The sequence below is a fragment of the Xenopus laevis genome, chromosome 3S (genome assembly GCF_017654675.1).
Source record: "Xenopus laevis strain J_2021 chromosome 3S, Xenopus_laevis_v10.1, whole genome shotgun sequence".
NCBI lineage: Eukaryota > Metazoa > Chordata > Amphibia > Anura > Pipidae > Xenopus > Xenopus laevis.
The window spans coordinates 103,432,900-103,445,087 of NC_054376.1; the positions used below are offsets into that span (position 1 = coordinate 103,432,900).

The following is a 12,188-nucleotide window of genomic DNA, read 5'->3' on the forward strand; positions in this document are numbered from 1 at the left end:
CCGTTGCAGTGTCTGCATGATAGACAAGGAAAGGTACCATTTTTGACATTACATAATGTCCCTTGACGGGTTATTTTTCTTGGCCCTACATCCAGGGCCGCCATCAGAAATCACCGGGCCCCGTATAGCAAAATTTCTGGGGGCCCTGGCCCCGCCCACACCAGATCCCGCCCCCACACCACATTAAAAAGTCCACACAGACACCAGCGCTAAAAACATCATCTTTCTATTCAGGTCCTCCCTTATTCATATTCCAGTCTCTTATTTAAATCAGTGCATGGTTGCTAGGGGAATTTAGACCCTGGCAACCAGATTACAGAAATGGCAAACGGGAGAGCTGCTGAATAAAAAGCTAAATAAGTCAAAAAACCACAAAAAATAAAAACCCAATTACAAATTGTCTCCCTCTCTACATCATGTATGGGTATGGTTCTATTAGAAAAATTTAACTTTTTTTTTTTAACTGATAGAATAAGCAAAGCAACATGATCACTAGAAAGATCTGCCAAGTAATAAGTACAACAGACATACTAGGATAGAATGGCAGCAACACTAGGCTGGTGCTAAAATAATTACACAAATACAGGCTGGAAAGAGAGGCTTCCAGTGCCAATGTTACAATACCTGACTCTTGCTCAGTCTGGAGTTGCAGGGTTAAACGCTTTTGCTCCTCCCTCCCTCCTTCTCTCCACGCCCACATCAGCCTCAGCCTGTCAGCAGCAGCTGCTTCTCTAATTTAGGGGACTCTCACTATATTAAATTGTAATTAGTATTGACTGAGCTAAAAAGCACTGAAGTGATATTAGCTTCTCATTTTAGGCTGCTATAATAATAATAATCATCATAGAGTATTTCCAAGTCTACCCTCAGGCAGCTGCTCTCAATTCTAGGAAGAGCACAGATCAGAAACAAAAGAATTGGAAACTTTTGCACGTCACGTGATGAGCTGTTGGCTTCTTCACGTCACGGAAGTGGGCGAGGTTTAGTCAGCCGTCACCTGATGGCTGAACTGTCACGTGATTTGCTGGCAGAACTTTAGTTGGGATCGAGTTGAGTTGACGTTAGTAGTAGTGCTGCCTGGCTGAGCAATCATGGCGTACTGGGGTCTGACTGTGCCTATCATCGTCATGACTGTATTCTGGGGTTTGATCGGCGCTGTGGTGCCGTGGTTTATTCCGAAGGGACCAAACAGAGGGTGAGTGTTGCTTAAGGGTAACTAAGACTACATCTATAACTTTAGCTTGTTATATTCCCTCTTTACATTTGTAGCCCTCCTACGCTTACATTCGTAGTTCCAATACGACAGGGATTACAAGTGACACTTGTTTTAAGCAGGGCTAGTGGGCTGCACCGATAATAGAAGAGGAGTCGATGGCGGAGCTCTCCCCACTCCTTCCTCTCTCCCTCGTCCTAGTGGGCTGCAGTTGATACGCCGAGGATCCTGTACTTCCTTAAATGCTAATACTTCAGCTTTACTGCAGTGCAGCCGCGCAAGGATGGGCTGGGAGATTGCAACGAACACCATTGATTTAAAGGGGTGCTTCACCTTTAAGTTGAATTTGAGTATTTTTTTTTAGAATGTTTAGTTCCTAGCCACTTTACAATTGGTCTTTATTATTTATATTTTATAGTGTTTGAGTTAATTGCCCTTTACTTCTCACTTTTTTTTTTTCCAGCTTTCAAATGGGGGTCACTGACCCCATCTAAAAACAAATGCTCTGTAAGCCTACAAAGTCACTTTTATTGCTACTTTTTATTACTCATCTTTCTATTCAGGCCCTCTCCTGTTCATATTCCAGTCTCTTATTCATATTAATGCATGGTTTCTACGATAATTTTAAGGGATGCGCCAAATCCACTATTTTGGATTTGGCCAAACCCCTGAATCTTTCGCAAGAGATTCGGCCAATACCGAATCCAAAAACATTTTTTACTTTCATGTTTTGTGACAAAAAGTCAAGCGATTTCCCTCCCTGCCCTAATTTGCATATGCAAATTTGAATTCAGTTCGGCCGGGCAGAAGGATTCAGCAGAAAATCCGAATCCTGCTGAAAAAAAGCCAAATCCTGAATTTGGTGCATCCCTAACAATTTGGGCCATAGCAACCAGATTGCAAACTGGAGAGCTGCTGAAAAAAAGCTAGGGATGCACCAAATCCACTATTTTGGATTTGGCCGAACACCTGAATCCTTTGCATAATATTTGGCCGAATACCGAATTGAGTCCTAATTTGCATATGCAAATTAGGGGTAGGAAGGGGAAAAAATTTTACTTCCTTGTTTTATGACAAAGTCACGTGATTTCCTTCCCCGCCCCTAATTTGCATATGCAAATTAGGATTCCGTTCGGCCGGGCAGAAGGATTCGGCCGATCGAAATCCTGCTGAAAAAGGCAGAATCCCGAACCGAATCCTGGATTCGGTGCATCCCTGTAAAATCTAAATAACTCAAAAACCACAAATAATAAAAAAATGAAAACCAATCCCAAATTGTCTACATCATACTAAAAGTTAATTTAAAGGCGAACAACCCCTCTAAAGATATCAAGGGATTCTAAACCCAAACAGAAACAGAAACTGAACGTAAACTTGCTGGTTTTTTCGTTGCAATTCTCTTCTGTTTTAAATGGTTTCTGAGCTATCATCAGTTTTACACTGTTTTATGCAGGCTTTCAGCTCAACAGCTCAGAATGTTGGTGAACAAAGGGTTAACTGGCAGTGCAGCACAGCTGTATAAAACTACTAAAAATTCAAAAGTACTCTATTTACCCTATTAAATATGAATGTTACCCATATCTTCAGTATTGTGTACTAGCCTGACTAGTTGATTGCAAGTTTGCTCCATGCTATATGTATGTATGTCCAGAATGTCCTGTTTTCTTTATAACTCAAAATGTGTATTTTATTATCTACCCCTGAGTAAAAATATTATATTTCTCTTGTAACTGCATTTACAATTAGATTTAACCTTTACTGTGCCTGAGGCAGTCGGATAACTTCTGCTTGTTGTGCTTTTAGTCACTGATCTTACTAATGGCCATCTCGTTTACAATTCCCTGAAGGCAAAGGAATGGCTATCAAGTTCCTCTCAGTGGCATTATTCTTTAATCTGTTATCCAAAGCAATCATTTTCCCCTGGAATTTAGGGGCAAATTCACTAAGCGCCGAACGCTAGCGTTAGTTCGCTAGCGTTTGTCATTTTCGTTACTGCGCAAATTCACTAACGAACGCTGGCGTAGTTTCGCTAGTGTTACTTCGCACCCTTACGCCTGGCGAAGTTTCGCTATCGACGTAACTACGCAAATTCACTAACGCGCGCAGTGTACTGAACGCTACCTTTTACGCTAGACTTCCTTCGCCACCTCAGACCTGGCGAAGCGCAATAGAGTAGATAGGGATTGTTTCAAAAAAAGGCAAAATTTTTTCTAAGTCCCAAAACACGCTGGCGTGTTTTCTACATTATGGGTGATAGGCTGAAAAAGATGGAAAAATTTTTTGGGGCTCCCCTCCTTCCCCCCTACATTTCCTGACTCATGGCAACTTACCTAGACAGTGGGCACATGTGTAGGGCAAATTAAAATTTTTATTTGATGAGTTGAAGGTTTTCTAGGCATTTGTAGTGCTGATACGTATTCCTCCATTGAAATTTGAATTTGCCGCCCTATGCAAATTAGCCTTCGCTAGCGTAACTTCGCTTTACTTAGCGAATCAACGCTAGCGCAACTTCGCAACCTTACGCTACCCCTGTGCGCAACTTCGGATTTTAGTGAATTTGCAAAGCTACGCCTGGCGAAGTATGGCGAAGTTTCGCCTGGCGAAACTACGATTGTTAGTGAATTTACCCCTTAGAGTTTAAAAAATATAACTACAAAAGTAGCTGTCTTGTTGTCGGTGGTGCAAGTGTGTTTTGAGGGTCATTTAACTGATGGGCATACTTTTTCCATTGTCTCTGCAATGGAAGGCCAGATAGAAAGACAGATCTTACGGTGTTACTTTTGTGCCATTTAGAGCTTTCTGTTATGTTTCTGGATTCGCTTTACAGTTAAAAGTGCAAAATGTTAAAGGAACAGTAACACCAAAAAAAAGTGCTTTAAAGTAATGAAAATATCGTGTAGTGGTAAAACCAATGTGTTTGCTTCAGAAACACTACTATAGTTCATATAAACAAGCTGCTGTGTAGCAATGGTGGAAATTGAAAAACGTCTATATGGCACAGGCTAAATAGGGGATAACAGAAACATTATGTTCTACAGAACTTATCTGCTGTGTAACTTGAGCCTTTCCTCCGTTGAATGGCTGCCCCCATTGCTACACAGCAGCTTATTTATATAAATAATTTTTATAAAGTTTCTGAAACAAACAACAGCATTTTTACTAGTGCAGGGCAACACTACATTATATTTTTATTACTTTAAAACGCTTTTATTTTTCGATGTTACTGTTTCTTTAAGTCAGTCATTGATGCAGCATATGTTTTTTTTTTTTTTTTATGTTTGTATACTGCATTGTACATCAAGTATAAATGTACCAAAGAATATACTATAATACTGTATAGTATTGTGTAGGAAAAAAGATGAGCTAGCAGCAGAAAACATTGTGTTGTAGTGACTGGCCACCGTAGTTGTCTCTAAATGTTCTCTCTTCCCTTTCAGGGTCATCAATACCATGTTGGTTACGTGCTCAGTATGCTGCTATCTGTTGTGAGTACAAACAAGCTTATTGTCAGCCTACCCTGACTTTTCCACACATCTTGTATTTACAGGCAGATGACTATCAAGCAGGGATTTTTAACTATACACACCAAGAGAAAACAAAGTATTTCCATTAGACTTCAGACAGACTTCCTGCATGTGACTTGCCACATCAGCCTATACTGGAAACTAAATTAGACAGAGCCAGATTCGTTCACTGCCATGTACACAATGGGGAAAAAACACAATCATCTGTTAGGACTTTATAATAATAAAAAACTGCATTTGGATAATGGATTATTTTTTTTAAAAAAGTTCAAATACAGGTATGGGACCTGTTACCCAGAATGCTCAGGACCTGGGTTTTTCTGGATACGGGGTCTTTCTGTAAATTGGATCTACCATAATTGTCTACCATTAATAATAATAATTGAAACAGTTAGATTGTCTTGACTCCAGTAAGGATTTATTTAATCTTGGTTGGAATAAACTATAAGGTAGTGTTTTATGAAGTTTGAATTATTATCATCATTAAAATGGACACTTTGGGAGATGGTCATCCTATGATTCTGAACTTTCTGCATAACAGCCTTCTAGATCACAGATCCTTCACCTGTAAATGAATATATTTCTAGCATAACTTTATATATTTTATTTCATGTTGAAAAAAATGTGCGTATAGGTGAATACTGTTTTTTTAAAGTATTGATTATAGGAGACTGTGCTTTGCTTAAAGGGGATCTAAAGGTGGCCATACACAGAGAGATCCGCTCGTATGGCGATGTCGCCAAACGAGCGGATCTCCCCGATATGCCCACCTTGAGGTGGGCAATATTGGGCTGATCCGATCGTGGGCCCTAGGGCCCAACGATCGGATCCTAACGCATGGGAAACGGGGGTCGGATCGCGCGACCGCATCAACGAACAGATGCGGCTGCGTTCCGACGGGATTTTTCGTCCCATCCGATCGATGTCTGTCGGCAGCTTTTATCGGCCCGTGTATGGCCACCTTAAACCAGATCCTAAAAAAATTAAGTAAACTGATTCAAAGTGGTCCAATTTTATATTTTTAATGACTTCTAAAATATTAACAGTTTTAGGCAATTTGAAGTAGGGTTTCATCTCAACCGCTCTGTTTGAAGGCCACATATCAGCGACTCTAACTGCTTATGCACTTCCTGGGTTCAGTTTAGGATGTTGAGCCAAAAGCTTGCCATTAGTAGTTTAAAATATCTTAGTAAGTTTACAATTCATTATTATTAATCAGTCCACTGCAGGTTGACCAATGAAAGATTTGAATTGCTTGCCATAGATTTTTGTCCAGGTGCAAATTTGCCCAGGGTTTATAAATGATCCCTAGTGTCTCTCCCTTTCTGCATTGCTGGCTCTGACTATGAAACAAGTAGCAAGTCACCTGTCTCCCAGGCATGACTCAATTTCTTGTTGACTTTGTCAGTTGGTTTCTGCAACATTCCATCTCAGAACACAAGGGTTTACTGAAACAAGAATGACCTAGACAAAGTCGTTTACACTTAACTTTTTAAAGAGCTGACCGATGAAAGACTAGTATTAGCAGTTTAAAACTAAAACCGCTAATATTTCAGAAACAACTCTAAATAAGTTTACATCAATTGTAATTTTTTTGGATGTAGATATTATTTAAAGGACACACAAAGCCTAATTCACTGGGTGTTTTGAAATGTTCGACAAACACTAGTGAATTAAATGGCTTAGTTCTGGAGGGGTGCAAATTTTTAGGGAAAAATTACACTGTCCTAGGGAACCTTCTAAAAGAAACACCACATTTTACTCTGTTGCACATGCAAATGTCTAAATCTGAGATACCCCCCTGGAAGGGATGGGTAAGATGGTGGAATGGCACTTCTTTAGTAATGTCTGTGGCCTTTATTTCAAAAAGAACTGGACCAGCGTAAAAACTGAGCGATTGAATTCACCCTAGTTAATAATTTGGCCTTCGGATGCATCTAATGAAAGTGTTCCTGACGTAGTTTAGAAAGCAAAGGGATCTAGAACCCTTAAAGTCTGATTACCTACTACATGTTCTAAAAATGGCATTGACTTAACCTTAACTAATTTTTTTTGTATAAGGAATAGAACCAAAGTGTGAAGGTGAGGTCAACGAAGCAGTTAGTATTTCAACATTATCTTTCTACACAGTGCTCTATTCACGTTTGCTTTAACCTAACTGAAATGTTCGGGAAATGCCTGTCTCATTCTGTTTCTCAAAAGGCCTTGTGTTTATGGGTAAACACTGTTGTCCTTTATTTATCACAGGCTATTTAATGGTTATTTGGTGTACACATACTTAGTTATGGTGTAAATAGAACAGCACCTCGGTTCTCTGTGATGAGCCCAACAAGTATGGCAAGAAGACTTTTAATGATAATACAACCATTTTATTTAGAAAATACAGTTATTCCATAAGGTTTTGAGACTTAAAGGGAAAATAACACTTTCCTACTCCTGGTACTGTAGTGCAACCCAAACAAGTGCCCTCAGGAACATCATATGACCACTCTTGTATTCTTTACATCAGGGGTGTCCAACCTTTTGGCTTCCCTGGGCCACATTGGAAAAAGAAAAATTGTCTGGGGCCACACATGAAATATACAAACACTTTTTTGATTTGTATAAGTAAAGAAAATACACAGAAAAGAACTACAATACCAGTTGGATAACCAGATGGAGCTACGTAATACAAATGTATTTTCTGACTTTGTCATGCCTGTGCTGGAGAAGTTTTTGTGCAGGGGACTAAAGCTCTGAGGTTTTTGATTGAATTTTGGTGAGAATTAGGTGCAACCATAGCAGGGGTGGGACAGCTTCCTAAGCTTTCGCTAAGAGGACTTGCAAATCTGCAGCTCTGTTGCAACTCTTTTGTCCAAAAGGTTCTTTCTAGGGTATTGCAGATATACTTTAGTTTGCTTTCTTTATTGTATTATCCTCTGGTTGTGTAAATCTGGGTTTGGGGAAGTGTTCAGGGTGACTAATGGGTCTGACACACAGTTACCACACAGGTCAGACGCTGCTCTCTAGTTATAACTGCAATTCATTGCTTTTATTCAGGCAGGCCATAGGCTTAAAGGCACATTGAAATACTGCTATACATAATTCCTTTGTGTTATAAAGGAATTGTTCAGTGTAGAAATAAAAACTGGGTAAATAGATAGGCTGTGCAAAATAAAAAATGTTTCTAATATAGTTAGTTAGCCAAAAATGTAATGTATAAAGGCTGGAGTGACTGGATGTGTAACATAATAGCCAGAACACTGTTTCCTTCTTTTCAGCTTTCATGGTTTACACTGACTGGTTACCCTGGTTACCAGGCAGTAACCAATCAGTAACCAATCAGAGACTGGGGGGGGCACATGGGTCATATCTGTTGCTTTTGAATCTGAGCTGAATGCTGAGGATAAATTGCAAACTCACTGAACAGATATGTCCCATGTGGCCCCCCTTCAAGTCGCTGACTAGCTCAGAGTTATAGAGCTGCAAAGTAGGAAGTAGTGTTCTGGCTATTATGTTACACATCCGGTCACTCCAGCCTTTATACATTACATTTTTGGCTAACTAACTATATTAGAAACATTATTTATTTTGCACAGCCTATCTATTTACACAGTTTTTATTTTTAAACAGAACTGTTAAAATGACCTTGAAAATCCTGTTTTGTTTTTCTGCAATGCTGTTTCTGCTTCTTCTGTTTCTGATTATGAAAGCATTCTTTCCTTTTTTCCATACAAAACTCCCCAGTGCTGCTTGTTGCCTCTCTTAGCTTATTCTAACAGGCTAATGCTTGAGAAACAGAGGCCTACGTTTTCCCGTACCCTGAGAATGTGGGTTTTTCCTTTATGCACAGAATTGCCTGTAAGCTGCATTTTGTATCCAGCTTCCCGCCTCTTATTAAAGGCATGCTCCTCCTCATCCTTGATGATCCCAGTGTTTTTCCATTCATTTTGGTTTAATTACAATTTTGATCGAATCCCTTACCCCAGAGCTGCCGCTGCGGCTTATTAATATTCTTCCACATGTTATTTTGTAAATGAAGATGTTTCCTCAATTTAGTTCTGTAGCCAGTGCTGTCAAATAACCAGCCTAAGGGCAACTGTAAATTCTGACTAACTCTTATGGCACCAAGTGATTCTGCTTATTACATGGGCTGATAAAAGATCAAATGCTTGTGCCTTGGTCTCTTTACACCTTGTCTGCTTGTTCACCTCTAATACATGAAGTATTTTTTTTTAATTTAGTCCTTAGCCCAGCAGCTCATTACTGTTGTGTTACCCTGAAGGGGCCTGTTATAAGTCCAGGGTTTCTGTGGCAGTATTATATAACCTTATTCGTGCCAGCAGTTCTGCAGTCTTCATCTTGTTTTTTTTTTTTTTGCCTTTGAAACTCTGCAATGCTACAAACAAGAGGGTGGAAAAAAGTGCTGTGTGCAAACCTCCTGGGAAATCTCTTCTTTTTGTTAGTCTTCCACCCCCTGACATCTTGTTTATGCATGTATATGTCTGTCTATATACACAAATTTGTTTTGTGCCAACAGTCTCGGCAGCACTTTACAGCTGACCGTGTCACGCAAGAGAAATGCATGATATATTCACTTAATATTCCATTTTAGGGATCAAAGGTCTGTGCCTATTTGGGAGTATATATATATAGCACAGGTTGGGGAGCTAGGGTTACTGGTAGGGGCCAGCTTTGTTCACAGCAAAGATTACTCCAGAAGTACAGAAGCCAGCTGAATCACATAGACTGTGGTGCTGAATTTGTATTGTTTTCAAAGTGGTAGGGATGCACCGAATCCAGGATTCGGATAAGGTTGAATCCTTCTGTGCGGCCGAACCAAATCCGAATTTTCATATGCAAATTAGGGACGGGGAGGGAAGTCGCGTGACTTTGTCACAAAACAAGGATGTAAAAAATGTTTTCCCCTTCCCACCGGATTTGGTATTCAGCCAAATCTTTCGCGAAGGATTCGGGGGTAAGGCCCAATCCAAAATAGTGGATTCGGTGCATCCCTACAGAATGGGTTTTAAAGAGAACTGATACGTAGGACTGTCTGAGCCGTGCTTTGTAATATGCACGGACTAGAGCTAATGTGCACACCTTTTTGTAAACCAGCCTTGTTCAGTACTGCCCTGCATTAACAGACAAGAACCATTCACAGTTCTCTGGGCAGACCAAAAATTTAATTTGCCACTTTGGAGGGGTGTGAATTATAACCCTGATCTAGGAAAGAGCAAGTCAAGGCCTTGAAGGGCCGTCATTTATACTACATAAAGCCATTGTACTGCAGCTCTGGACAGTTCACACTCTGGTACACACATCGCTCAGACATTTTGTTCAGGTCTGGAAATTTCCACTGTTTGGAAGCTTGGAAAACTTGATTCACAAAGTCAAACAGAGGCATAGAATTCACACTATCCCCTCCATAACTACCTAAATCTATAGAAATTCTTAACGGAAAACACAAAGCCAACGCCATATACAGGTATAGCATCTCTTGTCAAAGGCCACCATACAGAAAGGCAATCTCCAATAGAGTTAATTTTGAGCCAATTTAAATTTATTTAGCTATATTTCATTTGTCTAATAATGTAACCGTACCTTGTGCTTGAGCCTAACTAAGCTGCATCAATCAATATTGGTGGGAAAACAACCCTGTTGGGTTTATTTAATGTTTAATACAATTCTTTTTAGTAGACTTAAGTTATGGTGCTCCATATTATCTAATTACCCCCATATCTGGAAAACCCCAGGTCCCAAGAATTCTGTATAGTCCGCAGGTCCGGACTGGGAGTCAAAATAGGCCCTGGCATTCCAAATAAACAGAGGCCTAAATAGTCCTCCACAAGCCCAATAAATAGTGACTGTCTATGGGACTTTACAGCAGCCCCTCTGGCATTTGCCAGAACCCACAGATTTCCAGTCCAGGCCTGTTAGTCCATCACATACCTGTGTAGAAAATTGTATTTTGGGAATATTGGCTAACCTTTTTAATAGCATGTATAGCATATTATTCTCTTCACCTTTATATTTATAAGTGGGAGGTGCCATACTGCATGCTTTATCGGAGATAAATAGGTAAATGCTCATAAGTGAGGAATGGCTTTAGCAGTGTATCAATACTAGGGTCTGCTAACACTGATTGCCAGTTCCCATTTGTGTATAAATGTTTAATATGAAGAAAAGCAATATAATACACACGTAAACTATACCCTTGTGCTCTGTCATCTATTGAAAGACAATTCTTTTATTAATATAGTTGTTAAGAGGAATTCCAGTGACATCTAGGCTTTCTTGTGCCGCCCATTTATACATGCGTATAATGCTTTTGTTGGCTTGTCTTTGCCTTGCAGTTGGCTAATTGCTATCCTGGCCCAGCTCAATCCCCTGTTTGGACCGCAGTTGTCTTCTGACACTATTTACTACCTGAAAAACCACTGGCCTTGACTTAATACTGCATTCTTCTGCATGGAGTCTTCCAGGTAAACTTGCAAAAAACACTACAAAATAAAAAGATACAGCAGTGCTTTGTTTTTATATGCATTCGCGAATATTCATAGTTAATAGGATCACTTAGGATTCTGACTCTGGTTGATTTATTTTTGTTGTTTTGTTTTTCAGGGGAGTGTTCGAAAGATTTGTCTTAAATCTGCTCGCTGAATACCAGACTTTGCCTTAATCTTTGTATAATGGGATAATTCTCCTGGCATTGTACATTCCTTCCATAAAGATGCAGTATTGTCCCTCTTTGTACTGAGCTCTGTTAAATATCTACATTTTCTATGATGAGGAGGTCACTTTAGGCTTCTGACAGTCACCTCATTAAATTATTTAAGATTGCAAAAATGGTTCCCTTATCTCATGGTTTATTTGTGTGAACTTCTAGGTTTTTTTCGTTTTTGTAGAATATATGAGAATTACATCATATTGTGCTAAAAATCTACTTTTTCCTTCTCTCCAGCACTGAAATGGTCTCTGAAAACAGAACATCCTATTTATTTATCTTGAATTATGATTCTAGTTTTTTTTTTTTTGTTTTTTTTTTTTTTCTTCTTGCACACAATTGTCTGTTAAGTACATTCCGTTCTGACTGTTCTTTATTGCCATTTCAGTTCTCAGCGTGCCTTTGATTCCATGGATGAAAATGTTTTGTTCATATGAGAATAAAAGTGATTCAATGTTAAACAGAACACTGTTTTCTGCAGAATGATGCCAAATCAAATGTTGAAAATACTAATTGTAATAACGGAAGTTGATGTTGAATTTTTATTTATCGTATCTGAGGTCCCACATTTGTTCAAGCACCTTTTGGCTCATAACTAAGATAATAAATATATTATCATAACCCTCACTCTGTTTTAGGGTGCTTAGAGTATCCAGAACAGCAAATTAACCCCAAATTTTATGCTGAAAATCTTTTAGGCTGGCCACCCTGCTCGGAGGTTAGCCAAACTGGGAACCTCTGACCC

At 39.4% G+C, this 12,188-nt stretch overlaps 1 protein-coding gene across 1 annotated transcript; it reads left to right on the plus strand.

Annotated features, from left to right (window-relative positions):
• The first annotated feature begins 994 nt into the window (after positions 1-994).
• atp6v0e1.S (ATPase, H+ transporting, lysosomal 9kDa, V0 subunit e1 S homeolog) lies at positions 995-11,904 on the plus strand. Its single transcript, XM_018254206.2, has 4 exons — positions 995-1,195; positions 4,651-4,698; positions 11,073-11,201; positions 11,341-11,904. The coding sequence occupies exons 1-3, from the start codon at positions 1,092-1,094 to the stop codon at positions 11,164-11,166; spliced, it is 246 nt and encodes an 81-aa protein (XP_018109695.1). The 5' UTR covers positions 995-1,091; the 3' UTR covers positions 11,167-11,201; positions 11,341-11,904.
• The last annotated feature ends 284 nt before the right edge of the window (positions 11,905-12,188 follow it).